The following is a 16,779-nucleotide window of genomic DNA, read 5'->3' on the forward strand; positions in this document are numbered from 1 at the left end:
AAAGAAATAAAGATGCAGGGCATAACAATCACAATGAACTCTCCAGGAACAAACACCTGTGGGTTGCCCCTCACAAGAAGCAGCAGCAGCTCAAAATAATAAATAATACCCTTTCAGACCACAGGACCTATTTACACTACAAATTAACACCCTTTTTTTATCTATTCAACACTTACGGCTTTCCACAAATATTCCTGAGGATTGTGGTCCACCATGGGGTGCTAATAATATTCACAATTATGTGTCCCTGCCTCCTACCTGCCCCTGATCTACAGTTCCCAGGATTCCTTGGGGACGGAGAATGTCTCTTAAGCATGCAGTAAATATGTATATGTCAAAAAAATCACAAAACAGCAGAGTTGGAAGTTGGAGCTGCCTCTACATTGAGGGACTTAAAAGTATGCTTCCAATGTCCAGGTTGCAATCCAAATAAGATTGAAGCACTGATAGTGAGTGGCTTCCTAGAGCAGATTGATCGATGATTGCCTGCTCTTGATAGGTTTACATTCCCTCTGAAAGAGCAAGTACATAGCTTGGGGGTACTTTCTGAATCCATTGCACAAGTGCCTTCCATCAGCATTGGACAGCGATAAGCTACCGTATTTTTCGCCCTATAGGACGCACTTTTCCCCCCTCCAAAAATGAAGGGGAAATCTGTGTGCATCCTATGGGGCGAATACAGGCTGGCCTTTTAAACTGTGGGGTTTATTATTATTGTACATTATTGTGTTTTTATTGTGTTTTTATATTGTAAACTACACTGTGATAAAGGACGGTGTAGAAATTTAATAAAATATAGAATTTAGTAACAAAATAAAATACTACATCAAAATAAAGGAATACACACAAAACCTTAGTTATATCCTAAGCACAAGCAAAACCAGTTGCTGAATCGCCACAAGCAAATGTCATTGAGTATAGCTTTGCATTGCTACAGCATCCTGTCTCAATTTGGGCCAGTTACAGAGGAAAGGTGTGGGAGGGGCCTTTCCTAATCCCAACTCTAAACTTAAAGAGCATCATATAACTCACAAGAGAACCTTTATATACTTGTTTGGCTCTTGAAATTAAACCTAAACGCAGTTTATCCATTATGTATCATATCTTCAGAAATAAAGCGTATGTGAAATAATAAAGATACCTGGAGTATGTTACCTAGTAACATTCATATACAAATATCCTACAGTTGCAAGATGACAGCTGTCCTTGTATTCACATTCACCACAAATTACAAGGCTGCGAACCTCTCCCTAGTCTCAGCACACAGCCATAGAAAACCCAGTGGTGGCTCATGAAGTGCAGCGATGGAAGCAGGAGAGTCCTCATGGCACCACCACACTTTAAGAACATAAGAAGAGTCCTGCTGGATCAGGCCAATGGCCCATTCTTGTCCAGCACCCTAGAGTTGGAAGGGACCACAAGGGTCATCGAGTCCAACCAGCAGCATGTTTTTGCAAATTTTTTCTTCCCATGGATCTCAACAGGAGGAAAAACTTCCCCTGCCTAAATTGCTGCATGTTAAAGTGTTTGTTAAAGACATGGGGTCAGTAAAAAAAATAAATGATGACAGCCTCTAAAAACTTGTGCAAAGTAAACAATGCTTAGAGCTACAGATAGGTAGCCGTGTTGGTCTGCCATAGTCAAAATAAAAAAATTCCTTCCAGTAGCACCTTAAAGACCAACTAAGTTAGTTCTTGGTATGAACTCATACCAAGAACTAACTTAGTTGGTCTTTAAGGTGCTACTGGAAGGAATTTTTTTATAATGCTTAGAGCAAATGTGTGAGCTTACTCCTATATACCCAATTATAGATAACAAGAGTAATAATGTGCCTGGCTCAAAGGCCACAAGAAACATTCTGCTACCATGGATAGTCCCAGTGCTGGAATACACATTATATGAAATATGTAGTTGCCACCAAAAATTAGTGGTCCAGAGTTTCATCCTCCTTTCTCTCTGACAACATCCAGAAATAAAACTGAATAACATGGTATCGCTGTGCTATGCTTTAGCTGCTGCACTGCATTGTAGGGTTACCGGTAGCAGTCACACATCTCCCATAACATTTAATTCTACCCACAGTCACACATAAAAATGTAGTAAGAGCCAGGAGCCACCTAGTACCAGATCCTGTTCTCACAGTGACCAACCAGATGCCTGTTAGAAACCCTTAAGCAGTATCTGAGCAGAAGAGCACTCTCCTCTCCTGTGGTCTCCAGCGACTGATATTCGGAGGCAGAGCACAGCCACCAGGGCTAGCAGCTATTGATAGCCTTCTCCTCCATGAATCTGCCCAATCCTCTTTTCAAAGCCATGTAAATTGGTGGCCATCATTGCATTCTGTGGGAACGAGTTTTGTAGTCAAACTGCATGCTGCATAAAGAAGTATTTTCTTTTATCTGTCCAGAATCTCCCAACATTCAGCTTCACTGGATTTCTACCGTTTCTAGTGTCATGTAGGCTTGCCATACATCAGGAAAGTTCCTGACATGTCCTGGTTTCTGGGTGTAAAAATGGCGTTGGGAGAATTTTGCCGATTGGCAAAATATCAGGGGAAACCCGGATGGGGAAAGCAGTGGAAACAGCTCCAAAAGCTTTAAATCACTATTTTTGGTTGAGTTTTTCCCCCCAAAAGTCGAACAATTTGAATTGGTTCCCCAAAAAAATCTCAACAATTTTGGTGGGTTTCTTTAAAAAGCTCAGCAATTTTGGGATCTTCCTAAAAAAAATAAAATCTAAGGAGTTTTACTTCTTGAAATACTGCAACCCTAGTGTCATGGCAGAGGAATAAAAACTTTTCTCTACCCACTTTCTTCATGATATGCATAATTTTATAAACTTCCGTGTCACCTTGTATTTGGCAATAACAAGGCAGTTGGCACACAACAGCTGCTCAAGCCATGTATTAGCAGACAAACGCATAAGTATCATCATGAATTACCACAGATGGGGAATAAAGGCATGTCTGGGTCTCACAAACTGCCCTATAATTAGGAGGCCAATAGCAGATTCATTGCTCTTGACTCAAGCATCAGTTACAAGTAGTAGCCTGGTGCTAAGGATGTCAGAGAAATCTGGTTGAACAAGCAATTTTCTTTCAGTCTGCTCATTCAAACCCCATTGCATCACAGACTCTTGCTGTGAAGGATATCTCCCTTAGTTCTCCACAATTAACTTTTTAAAAAACATGCACATGTCGTTTGCTATTTACATATTCGTTACATATTCAAGCACCTCTCTGCTTTCTGAAGTATTTGTTGCCAAAGGCAGTCTGTATGCACTAACGGTGTCATCCTAACTATGTCTACTCATAAGTAAATCCTATTGTGTTCAGTGATAGTCAGCTTCCTGCTGTGAAATTTTAAAACCCATGGCATGCAAAGCTCATCATATGATATGGAAATAAGTAATCTCTTTAGTTAGACTTACTTCCAAGTAGGCATGGTTAGGGTCGCAGCCATAGATGGCTTTGTGATGGGCCATTAGCCACTTCATTAACTTTGTATTTAAGATGTAACAAGGCTGTTTGTTGTTTTTGCTGCAAAAGACTAACAGGGCTACTTTGCCTATGGAAGCTAATTAACTTTGAAAAGGATTGGGCAGGAAAGGTAACTGATTTGTAAATATCTGTTGATGGCTGAGACATGCTTATCTATCGTGCGTTATGTGAAAAACAACAACATTTTTCTTTATTAGCAGATGACAAGATAGATGTGCAGACTTGTGCAAAATAAACCAATTGCAGCAGACTGGAAAATACCGGATGGAAGTGTGAATTAATTTTGGGACAGATTGAGGCATGTGCTTACATGGCTACCTGCTGCTCAAGCAACAATACTAACTGACCATTCATGGAGAGAAGTAGGTTGTTAATAAGCTCACTTGGGGCCCGTTGACTCTGGCTTCTTTTCTACAACCACAGCAACTAGGAGTAAACAAGTTTTCTGGCTGTTTTGCTGCGAGCCCATCTATGTGAGTTGGCATTTGTTGCCTCAGCCCCCAAGGATCTGCTTACCTGGAAAGGTCCTGCAGGGTTGATAGGTACATGTGCTTGTTGCCAGGCATTTCCTTTGTCCCCTTTGAGTGACAAGGCTTGAGTGGGCTGCTTATTCTTCACGTGAACCAAGAGGTTTAAGGAGCCTGTAAGAGAGCGGCAACCAGACACTGGAGTCACACTGCTTCTCCACAGCAACCTCTTCCTTTCTCTTAGGGGCCATTCTATGCCTGCATCTAAACTAGGTCTTGCACGCTAGTTCTCCCAGTGAATTAAATGCATCAGAATGGCAGCTATTCAAAAATCAACACATAGTTTGCCACGCCAATTCAAAGGTTTTCCTGCCCTGTGGTTCGTTTCCCCCCTCAGAATCCCCCCCTGGAACCCAGTTAATTCCCAGTCAATCTGAGTCCACTGCAGTACCAACTAGACATAATGTAGATTTGGGAACATAAGAAGAGTCCGTTACATCAGACCAGTGACCCATCTAGTCAGGCATCCTGTTCTCACAGTGGGAAACACAGAAGTAGGACTTGGGTACGACAGCACTCTCCCCTCCTGCCGTTTCCAGCAACTGGTAGGAAAGCTAAACATTATTCTTCTGAATTACATGTGAACCAAACTGAAACCATTTAAAGAGGGAGAGTTGGTACATTCCATTTCCTACATGCTGGATGTGACAAATAAAAATGTGAATTTAGACTCAATTCTCCTTCTTTGTACAACCCCTTTCCTTGAATCAAGCTGCGCCCAGGGCAGCTAATGATGCACTAAGGCAGAGAAGGGGAGTGCCTGCCGCTCTCCAGAAATTAAAGTTCCACTCCCATCAGCCCTAGCCAGCATGGTGAGTGTTCAGGGACGAGGGGAATTGTGACCCAACAACCTCAGGGTGGGTGCGTAAGGGTGCCTCCTCATCCTAGCATTAAGGCCAGAAACAGTGCATGTCTTCTGAGAAGTAAGCCTTATTGAACGCACTAGGACTTAAAGGCCTGTTCATCTTGTTCTCATGGGAAATGTGCTACGATTGGCCAAAAGTCATGAGAGATGGAAAAATTCAGCAATCTCAATTTGTCAGGTAGTGAATGCATTGACTTGAGTGATCCCTGTGGCATGTTTGACTATACTGCTGTGTAGCTAAATAAGGCCGTTTTGAAAATGGACTCGCAGTTGTTGTTGGGTAATGGTTGAATGTATTGCAGGTGTTAGGTTGTGGCCTAGGATCCCTGGAGAGGCCCAGGTTCGAACTTCCACTCAAGCGCCAGAATTCACTAGTGACCTTAGTCTAGTCATCATCTGCCAGCTTAACCTGCCTCACATTCATTGTGAAGATAAGGGAGGGGAATGTGTACGTGCAAGCCCATTTGAGTTCTGTGGAGAAGCAGTGGTATAAAAATACATTTATTTATGAGACACTTCTTTCAAAATATAGCTATCTGCACAAAGCAGCTTGCCAGTATAAAATAAAAACGTTTAAAAACAGACGTCAGTATTACAATTTAAATACTAAAGAAAAGGAAAGGGGGGAAGCCATACAAACCAATTAGTCTTCAGCCCTTATGTATATGACTGGGCTGCGTTTTACCCGGAAATCTGTTTTTCTCCCTCTCAACCCCCCCCCATGTTTTATATGCTTTCTGACTTGCCTCAAATAAATGTTTCTCATTAATGGTTCTGGCTTGGTTCAATACAGGACCTTTGCCTTGAAAAACACAAACACCTTAACATTTGAGGTGTGTTTAGGCATTTGCAAATGCAAACTCCAACCCAATATCCTCGCATCCCCTCAGTTACCAACAGGGAAGATCTTCAAGGGGTTCTACTCAGGTCTGCTTGATTGCTAGTAATTAATTAATTAATTAATTGCTAGTAATTAATTCTTGCTTATACCCCACCCATCTGGCCAGGCCTCCCCAGCCACTCTGGGCAGTTTCCAACAGGATATTAAAAACACAATAAAACATCAAACATTAAAAACTTCCCTAAACAGGGCTGCCTTCAGATGTCTTCTAAAAGTCAGATAGTTGTTTATTTCCTTGACATCTGGTGGGCGGGCGTTCCACAGTGCAGGTGCCACTGCCGAGAAGGCCCTCTGCCTAGTAGAACTGTCCACATAATTGGGGATCATTGCTCCAACACACTTTAAATCTGAAGCTATTGAGAAATAATAATGGTTAGGGAATGTGGACAGTGAGTCTGAAAATATGCATCAGACCCAGTTTACTCCTGTTTGGCAGTTTCCAGGTATTTGCTACCTAAGTGTGGGAGGCAGGGTGAGGGGTAGGCATTCTCTACCTGAGTTTTGGTAATGGCATTGCTTGCTTGTTGACCAAGGTGGTAGTATTAAAATGGATGGACCTAGTCCAGCTTTGTCCACCTCAGTACAGTACTGTGAATGAGGGAGGAAGAGAAGGTAACATACCATAATAGAGCTGCCCCTGGCTCTGTGACATTGGGGAGAAGCCTAACAAAGCCCGTCAGACTAGTTTAGTCATTTTGCATTACAGATAGGCTGACTTTTCCTTAAATGGAAAACTTGATTAAAATTAATGCTTTGAACCAGACCTTTCTGGCTTGGAGATTTAAATCGTTCCACACTGGAACCAATTGCTGTCTCTATCAGCTAAGCAAGTGAAAGATTCGTTTGACAAGGCATTATCCACAGAGTCTCTACTTAGAACTGGCAGATAAGCAACAAGAACATGTTAGGCTGATTCCTTTCGTGATGGTAATGATGATGATGATATGGCTGGGCACTGTCTTTTCTTGGCTCCTCCCTCTGTCATAAGCTCCACATCCCAATACTGCAGGTGTTTGATTTTACCAGTGAAGACCTTAAATCTAAGAAAAGAGGATGTCTCTGTAGAAGGTTGTGCTACAGCAAAATCCCATTCCCAATATTTTTCGTTCTGCTGTGCTATGAAAGTAGTAACCTTTTGGCAGCTGCTATTTGCACTTGCATTTAATTTCTTGCTGCTGGGGTGGTTCACCGCAAAATAAATTGTGATGACATGGAGCAATATTTGACGGGTTCCCAGTCTCCATATGTACATACCTTCAGTGCCATGGAGGTTGGCTCTTGCAGGTGAGGCAGGAGGAAGGTCATTTTAAATTAGGGTTAAGAGGCAAAGACACTATTTTGGTGCTTTATTATAATGAATATATTTAAAATATTTTGAGTGGGATTCAGCTAATTAGTCCTGTCAGTGGAGTTCCACTTGTATAATGGGGTGTTCTCCACCCACCTACATGTCACCTGAATTTTGCTTTGTAGAGGGGGACCCCCAGAACAGCACACAGGAGGGTGGGGCTTGTTCCACCTGGATAGCCAATATGCTTGCGCTGATCGAATGATTGACACACAGAGACACTGAATAACTCCCCATATTACAAACATGTTTTGCAAACATTTTGTATATCTTAAAGAGATGATTTAATTGTAAGCACATATTGGATGTATTTCAATTTGGGAAATGTTAACATTTTAATTAGGCTTTTATTATTCACAGTAGCAGGTGTTTATCCTTTCTTGCACCTTTCGGCCCTCCCCTTTCCCCATCTTATCTTAAAAATCTCGACCATGCTGAGAAATGCTTTGGATGATCTCTGGTGAAGTGCTGGCTTGGAATTACACATACCGTATGTCCCTGTTAAATGTGGTGGCTCTTCACTGATGGCTCTTCCACTTAAATAACACCACCAGTGGATTTCTTTAACTAGTGTATGGGAAATTTACCTAAATCATCTCTACCTCCCCCCCCCCCCCAATTCGGTGTGTTAGCTATAGGAAGCAACAGAGCACACAAATAGAAAACTTTTAGGACTGGGCAAATAATCACATGGAAAATATCAAAATGAGTTGTATTCTTAAAAAGGGCGTATACATCCCTCCACAGTTCTGGAAGAAGTCCATTTGGACACTGGACGCTGTTCTGGCTGCTTTGCTGTCAGAAGACTAGATAAACTGGAAGAAGTTCAAAGGTGTCCAGTAAAGATGATGCATGTGTTGGCTCTGGGTGGATAAGCCAGAAAGAACTGTAGAAAATTGTAGAAAAGCAAGAAATCTCTGCAAGTTGGCCAATAAATGCCAATGGTCATTGCCTAAATATATACTCCCAAGGTTATAACATTAATGAGCGAGAGCGAGAAACAGAAATAAAGATGTATAGATGTATAGATGTGTGTGTGTGTGTGTGTGTGTGTGTGTGTGAGAGAGAGAGAGAGAGAGAGAGAGAGAGAGAGAGAGAGAGGAAAAGAATAGTGCATAGTACAATGCCACATCTCTGATGTGTACTTGATTTGCACTGGGCGCTGCTTTCATCTACACCACTGTCAGCTTTGAGCATGGCATAAATATAGGTCATGCCTGTATTTGTCGAAGACATGAGGCTGGTGCAGGATTGCTCCACATCCTGTAGTTCCTATTTAAAGATTTGAATATCTTGTCATGCTCATCTCATGCTCCTGCTTCATCAACAAGTGGAAGCACAGATTTGCAAAACAGGCAATATCCTCTTTGACTCTTGTCTATGTTACTGCTCAGATGTCAGCAATGCTGGTTTTACAAGGCCAGAATTGGTTGTGTTCCCCTGCCCCCCCCCCGCATTGCTACCAAATTGTAAGTAAACCCCACCACACAGCATAGAGCAGGGTCAGCCAACTTTTTCAGCAAGGGGCCAGTCCACTGTCCCTCAGACCTTGTGAGGGGCTGGACTATTTTTTTTTGGGGGGGGGGAGGGAATGAACAAATTGCTATGCCCCACAAATAACCCAGAAATGCATTTTAAATAAAAGGACACATTCTACTCATGTAAAAACACACTATTCCCAGATCGTCCGTGTGCCAGATTTAGAAGGCGATTGGGCTGGATCCGGCCCTTAGTTTGCTTACCCATGGCATAGAGCTACGCTTTGCTCAAAATGTTATTACCGGTCCCCACCTGAGGAGGGGGGTGTTAACTGTTTGGCATTGTCATAAACCAGTGTTTTAAAAAACCTTTTAAACTTCCAGAAAGTGTGCACTTCAGCCATACTGAAGCAGTGTAATTGCACGAATTTATACCTGTATCTTTGCACAATTACACAAGGAACTATCGGAAACACCAGCCAGTGGAAGGAGATCAGACTGACTTAGCCACAGCATGGCTACCATAAGGATTGGTCACAGGCTAGTTTTGTTTTGCTAAGTTTTAGCAGGGACATTTATGCCTCCAGAAATCAGTCTGATCTGATTTGTGGCAATACACTTTTAACAATACCTTACATTGATTCTCAGATGGTTTCACTGTAGACACTATCTGACAGTTATTGGACAAATCAACAACCCTGTTGTACTGCACTGGCCCTGAGGAAATATAACAGAAACCTGGAGGAAATCATTTACATGAAGCCAGAAGCCTTGACATCTTCAACACTTTCAGGAAGAAAGTGCCAGCGCGTAAGTTCAAAATCCAGCTATAGTGTTGTAGCTCTGTGGTAGAGCATCTGCTTTGCATGCAGAAGGTCCCATGTTCAACCTCTGGCATCTCCAGGTAGAACTGGGAGACCTCAGTTTGAAAACCCAGAAAGCCTCGGCCAGTCAGGGTAGAGAATCCTGACTCAGTACAATGAAGAATCCTATGTTAGCACACTCTGGTTAGAACCCTCTAGGCCAGGAACATAGCTGCACAGACAGAAGTGGGTCAAATTATCCAGAAAATGAACTCTGGCACCTGCAGGAAGGAGGAGAAGGCAAAGTAAAGAAGGAAATGAAGCAGTATCAGAAAAGCAAAAGTGATCCAGCTTTGAACTCCCGGCCATTAAGCAAACCAATATACCTGTGCAGAAAGTTTCAGCTCTGCCACAAAACAGAGGGAAGGAGCAAGAGCCAACAAAGTGTCAAATACCTCCACATGGCCTCCGCTGGAGGTGCAGAGAGCACTTTGCAAATAGCAATTAAGGCTGGCGAGTGTCTCTGGAAAGCAGATTAATCTCATTGCTCCTTCTGTTTTCCAGAGGAAGAAACTGACCTGCACAAGGAGGAGGCAAGTGTGTAAATTGGGGAAGTGACCCAGCTGTTCTGTTGATTAGGCTGATTAATTAATGCTTTTTGAATATTGTGCAGCCTCAATATTGAGAGCCAGTGTGGTGTAGTGGTTAAGAGCGGTAGTCACGTAATCTGGGAAACCGGGTTCGTGTCTCCGCTCCTCCACATGCAGCTGCTGGGTGACCTTGGGCCAGTCACACTTCTGTGAAGTCTCTCAGCCCCACTCACCTCACAGAGTGTTTGTTGTGGGGGAGGAAGGGAAAGGAGAATGTTAGCCGCTTTGAGACTCCTGAAGAGGAGTGAAAGGCGGGATATCAAATCCAAACTCTTCTTCTTCTTCTTCTCATTCATCTGAATAGCAGGGGGTTACCTAAAACATTTGGGTAACAATATATTCTCTGTACTATGTACATAGTTTTACTATGGCTAGCGGCCATACTGAAGAGACATGCTGGTTTGGAGGTCAGCTCTTATGTCGGGCAGTTGGATCATTTGTGCATTGCAACCAGATATCTTGTGGAAGAGGTTCTACAGCTGGTCCTACCAGTAAACAGGGTGAAGTAGCTCATTTCTGAATGATATTAGGTTGTTTTTATTGCATTGAAAACTATGGAATACTGATAGTGGTGAAACCCTCACCAAATAGTGGGAAAGTGTGGGCTATGCAGGATATTCTCAGCATATTCAAATATAGTAATTCAGAAGAATGAAGGTGGCAAGATTTGCTCTTCTGGCTGCTACTGTCACAACTGTAAACGTGCATTTTGAGAGCATTTCCATTACTGTTTTCCCCCTCTAGGGATGGAGCATTAGCGTACTCTAAGGCTCCACCCCTTAGAAATCTCACAGGTTTCCTAGAAGCAGTGTATTACATTTCCCTCCTTCTCAGCTTTCTGATGACTCTTCTACCTTCATTGATAAAAGCAGTTCAGAAGGAAGAAGCAGAGGAATGAGCTTACTCACTCGCAAACATCTGGAATGTTATTACCGAGGCGCTGATTCCTCAGTGGCCTGATGGTGGACAGGAATCTAAGGTATGTTTCCTAAACGTTAATGTAAGAACTGTAAGGAAGCGGAAATAGCTGTCCTTCAGCCCCATCACTTATGAAGCAACTGAAACACAGGAGATGCTGAGTCAGCTATTGATTGCTGCCTTGGGCTCCTTTGGGAGGAAGGATGAGATATTAATTCAATGAAAGAATGAATAATTGCAATCATGCAATTTCCTTTTCAAGATCTTACCTCCTCACTGGCAATTTTTATTTTCTCCTCCTCTTTGGCCACTTCCCCCCACCTGATTTGCGCTTGGCTTTTCTTGGGTGCAACTGCTCACAATGCACATGCAAGCGGTTGGTTGCCAGAGGGCAGTTGCCAGCTCCTTGCAAAATATCAAAGCTCACCATGGGAGAGGAACGGTAGTTAGGCCTAAGGGCCTTGGTATTCCCCCCCCCCCCACATTTGCATTTGTTAGGTTCTTACAACTAAATTGTGGAATTCCTTCTCCACACCTAGAGGTGTGTCTGGCACCATCGCTGTAAGGCTCTCAGCTTCACCCAGGCCTTTGACAGCTGAGTGTGTTTTAAGACCCACCCTATTCCTGTGACTGTAATTTTTTAAATTGTTTCTAATGCTGATTTTAAAATTGCAATAACCCACCCTGTGAGCTGCTGCCCAAAGGGTGGGTAATAAATTTAACAAACAAACAACAACAACTGTTATTAATCAGAAAATGAAATAAAGGCTCATAACAAATGTGAGGAAATAATCAATATATGAGTGAGCAGTGGCTGCTTCTGGCTCTTTTTAAAGTCCAGAGCTGGCATTTAGAAGAGTGCCTGGTACACAGAAGTGCACCAGCTGTGATACTAGATACAGTAACCCAGGGGATGCATTTAAATGCTAGAGGTTTCTGGATGAAAAGGTCTGATTTCAGTTTCCACTCAATATAAATCTCACTGAGTTAGCCTGGCCAGTAACAATGGTGAGCAGCAGCTGATCATACAGGCAAAGGGGAACATGCTTAAAGCCTGCTGTAGGTGGCTGAATGACATTTAGGATAGCAAAGCAGGAATAGAGATAGCTTACTATTTTCACTCTTCACCTACTGCATAACAATCAGGGTGCCTTCCATACTGAAGCCCCTTTCATTTGGAAGTTCTCACTGAGCTGGTGTGTTATTGTTTTTGCAAACGCGGTGGCTGCTCATGGGAAATCCTGCATGGAACACAACTTGGGATGCCAGAAAATTCTGTCAGAAACAGAAATGGGAGTGAAAATTCTTGCAATTCACATGTTCACCAGAGCTCAGGAATGGAACTCATGCAAATGAATACGAGTGGTATTAACTCTTTTTTTTGTCTGCAAGTAGTATGTAAAGAATTATGTTATATACACAGGTCCTGCTATTCAACTGCTTGTTATGTGAAAATTCAGGTATCCAAACACGAAGAATTGGTACCCAAACTTTGCTATACACACCACAGATTCAGATATTTGAACAGCCAGAGTTTGCCCACATCCTTCCTTGTTTGTGTTTGCTGGTCAGCAGAAACCAGGCAGGCAGGCAGGGAGTAGGGTAGATAGGATATATCGGACAAATCAGGGAGCAAGAAAGGCAAATAATGTATTTTTTTTTTCTGGTTGGCTGCAGCCATTTCAGGAAGAAACCAGGAAGGGAGCAGGGGAGAGAGACTGGACAAACTATAGATTTGAAATATTTCCATAAGAATCCGTGGAGATTGTGGACTTGTTATGTGAACGCTTGCCTAACAAACAATTTCCAGGGAACGTATTGTGTTCGGTAAGCGGGACCTGCATGTATACTGCATTTTTAAAAACTTTCCCATTCCACTGAAATGTAAATAATTATGCAAATTTCAGCCAAAGGGGATAACAAGATGAAAAACTTAGCTAAACTGAATCCTAGTGGGAAGCAGTGCTGACTGCAACAAACCCAGGATGGGACAGAAACCTCCTTACACCACAATGTATCTTCCTAAAAACAGTCTGTGTCACATGCCACTGTGAAGTACAATAAAAATTGAGGAGGTTTTAAGTCCTGTGTCATCTTTCTTTTTCCTTTCCTACACAGGTGCACATAGGCACACCTCTACAGCCAGTCAAGGCAGGTTAAGGGAGCAACCCCTCCTTTCACCTTGCACTGGGAGAAAAGGGGAATGGGCTTCTTTCCCCACACTAGCCTTTTTCAGGCATCCTGCCTATTCCCTCCCCATCATCTCTCAATGCATGAGGTGGGAAAAGTGCAGCACCTGTGTGAAATCTCCCGTCACCACGAGGACCATGTCACTCCAAAAGGATGTGGCAAGAGAGGCTTCTCCCCCCACCAGCCATTTTGGGGATCAAGCCTATTGCCCACCTCCCCATCCCTTTAAAAATTTATTTATTTTAAAATATTTATAACCTGCTCACATTACAATTCACTTTCCAAATAACATGCATGGGAGGAAGGAAAGAACAACTCCCACTTCCAGGAATGGCTGGTAATGGGGAAATATCACTCCCCACAAGGACCCTGTTACCTCCCTGGTGTGTTCCTGCTTAGCGGTAGGACTAACTCTTGAAGTATGACTCAACATAAGGCATCCTCCGTGACTTGCTGCAATACTCTTGCATATGATGTCCGAATGCAATGCACAGATCACTTAAATCCAAGTTAGCACCAGTGAGTGAAATTTATGGGAAGAAATGATCTGCAGACTGCAGCATCGGTCTCTCAAGATTGGCATTTCATAGTCACGCAAGATTGGCATTTCATAGGAAGACAATTAAAAGAGGCTTTGGCATAGGCAGGCTGAAAGAAGAGACTGATGATCAGCTCTATAACTTACTCCAGAAATTCTAAATTAGATCTAGCAAGCCAGGGATGCTGACTTGGGCCCCAGGTTATGGGTGCCCAATGATGCCTGTGACATAAAGTCATGACATCACACAGCAGCAGCGGTGTAGCGGTACTTCCGAGGTCTCACAGAGGTCAGGTCTGAGGCCTTGCAAGACCTCAGACATGACTTCCGGTAGAAACATTTAGTACTTTTCTGTTAGCCCAATAGAGAGGCTGAGGTGCCCAATACCTATATATGCAAACCTGTATCGGAGAGTTCCCATGTCTGTCTCTGGGAGATTCCATGCAGGTGTTTCTTGTGGGATTGGGTCTTCCTCATAGACACAAGCTGTTTTGCAGCATCCACACAACAGTGTAGGAATCAAAATGCTAGCCTGCATTCCTCCCCTCCCAACTTAATCTGGATTTACCCTTTATAGGGAAAATCCAATCAGTAAAAACCAAAGAAAGCAACAAAGCCTGTTGTCAGTGATCCATTTGCAATATCTCAACTACCTGTTTACAGATGCACCCTCCCTCCCATTCTTTCAAAAGCACCTTCTGTGTGTGTGTGCACGTGCACACACACAATAAGTGAAGAAGCAGTGCTGAATGTGTTTGCTCAATCCTTTTCGCTGTTCCATAGGCTTCTTGCCCAACTTGCCTCCCCAATTATCTTTACCTCTGCAGGATTCAAACAGGTGCTGTGATGGCAAACATGGAGGATTTGAAATAGAGAAATGTGGGCAGGGAAAACATACCGCTTCATCTTGCTTCAACTTCCTCCCTGCTGAAGCTAACTTTTATTTTATTTCATATAAAAAATTAACGGCACTGGGTCTTGCTAACAAGTATTTACATGAAATGTGCAATGCGTCCCAGAAAGCCAAAAATGTCCCCAGAAAAGCAAAAATATGTGTTCTAACTGCTGTTTACCTTTCATATATATATTCTGCAAACTCCCGTTCAAAGACAACATTGCTATGCTCAGTCTATCTGTAACAGATAGAAGTCTATGGGAGAACAGCTGCAAGGGACCGTCTCTCAGCAAAAAGCAAAAGTCTATGCAATAGCAAAGCGAGCAAGCAGTGGGATGTGCTAATACTTTCTTTCTGCAGGGGAGGTTGCAAATTAAAGGCAGAGGTTCAGGGCTGGGCAAAAAGCTTGCAAGCTTAATCTTAGATGAAGCGTGTCTTGACATTTATGTGAGAGGTGGGATAGACATTGTATAAAAGGACAACAAATATAAATAAACATAATAAAAAAATTCCTTCCAGTAGCACCTTAAAGACCAACTAAGTTAGTTCTTGGTATGAGCTTTCGTGTGCATGCACACTTCTGTTTCAGTGTATCTGAAGAAGTGTGCATGCACATGAAAGCTCATATCAAGAACTAACTTAGTTGGTCTTTAAGGTGCTACTGGAAGGAATTTTTTTATTTTGACTATGGCAGACCAACACGGCTACCTATCTATAAATAAACATGTTCCTGTTAATTCTGAGGTGCGGTTTTCTATTGTGTTGTTCTGCCCATAATTCTTTCTAAATGCAATGTTCCTTTCCTAAAGTGTTTCAGGAGAAAGCTGTGGATAGCCTTTCCACTTCTTCCTAACACCATTACACAATCTAATGACATACGTAACACCATTACGCAACCTCCACAAAGCACCTCCTTATCCTGCTTTTCAGACAATAGAAGAAACTTTCATACTGATACTGTCTACAGATGATGGCACTCAGGTGGGGAGAAGCATAATGGGAAATTAGAGAAGACTTGAACCCCCCACTTGACATCCTAGTCATTAAGACAAGAGAGGTGATACAAAGGGAGACGTTAACACATGCTCACATCTCTCTCTCATTCTCCCTTCAGTGAGAACGTGGCATGACAGCGATTTCAAAATATATGCAGTTCAGGAAGAGAACTCCTGAAGCACACAGAGCCTATTGCTTATTTATTATCCTGCCATTCTTCCCAAAGGAACACCAAGCATTACCAAAGGGGTCTTCAACTCTCCAATCCAGCCAAAAGTGATTATTTCCTTTTTATTTTGCTTCAGCCAGTCACATTCTTGGACTTGGGTTGAGACCAGTATTAGTGTTAAAATCAAAATGCACTCAAATATATGTGAAAATACTAAAGCACTGTGTGTGTGTGTGTGTGTGAGAGAGAGAGAGAGAGAGAGAGAGAGAGAGAGAATTATTCACCTGACCCCAACCATTAAGAGTCAAATTAGATAGGGACCAAACAGACAGCTGCTTCAGAAAGCAACATTCATTAATGTAAATGAATGGTGAATCCCTAGTTTGGGGGCCTGATTTGCGCCCTCAGCAACATTTCTGAAAAGCAAGATCTGAAAAACAAGAATGAATCCAGCCGTCTCCCCAACTGGATATGATAAAAAGCACTCCTGGCCTCCTCAGCAACCTGACTTTCTAGGTGTAATCCAGAACCCAGAAGCATCAGAGTCTCCTCTGGGAGGCCAAACAGCATCTCTTGTGGATGTTTCCCCCTTCCTGTTTGTTGCACTTGTTGCCCTAATTGCATCTCCCAGAAAGCTTATTGTAATGTAACTGGTGATGAAGCACGAGTCCAAGGCTCACTGCAGGAAAATCCCAGGAGTAAGCTAAAGCCCTCAAAAAGAATCTATTACTGTTCATAATCCCGAGAACAAATATGGGCCGCTTTTTCCTCTCGTTTAAATGAATGATAATGAAAAGCAATCAGCAGCAAGCTTGTGTTCTTAATTATGGTTCTGTAATAATGGCAAGTTACCGCTCTGAAAGGGGGAAAGCAAACGAGCGAGAACAGCGAAAACCCAGCCCTGCTGGCGCTAGAGGAAGAAAAATATCAAGCTGCTCCGGGCTTAAATTTTTAGCAATGTAATTTGTTTCTATGCCACGATAAGATGTATTTACTATTCTC

At 42.7% G+C, this 16,779-nt stretch overlaps 1 protein-coding gene and 1 long non-coding RNA gene across 6 annotated transcripts in view; one reads left to right on the forward strand and one right to left on the reverse strand.

Annotated features, from left to right (window-relative positions):
- The window catches only part of LOC308582932, a 211,818-nt gene extending 199,214 nt beyond the window's left edge, over positions 1-12,604 (forward strand). Inside the window, exons 7-9 of the long non-coding RNA XR_014005945.1 lie at positions 3,700-3,861; positions 9,282-9,428; positions 11,529-12,604. This is a non-coding gene — a long non-coding RNA (uncharacterized lncRNA). The remainder of the gene's footprint in view (positions 1-3,699; positions 3,862-9,281; positions 9,429-11,528) is intronic.
- The window catches only part of MDGA1 (MAM domain containing glycosylphosphatidylinositol anchor 1), a 253,690-nt gene that overhangs the window by 10,070 nt on the left and 226,841 nt on the right, over positions 1-16,779 (reverse strand). For 3 of the 5 annotated variants that reach the window (XM_081186380.1, XM_081186379.1, XM_081186381.1), the window contains exon 15: positions 4,016-4,140. The exons of the other annotated variants lie outside the window; for them this stretch is intronic. In XM_081186380.1, the coding sequence (XP_081042506.1) occupies positions 4,016-4,140 (125 nt within the window). The remainder of the gene's footprint in view (positions 1-4,015; positions 4,141-16,779) is intronic. 5 annotated transcript variants of the gene reach the window in all.

This window comes from Podarcis bocagei, assembly GCF_964188305.1.
Source record: "Podarcis bocagei genome assembly, chromosome: 3".
Classification (NCBI taxonomy): Eukaryota; Metazoa; Chordata; class Lepidosauria; order Squamata; family Lacertidae; genus Podarcis; species Podarcis bocagei.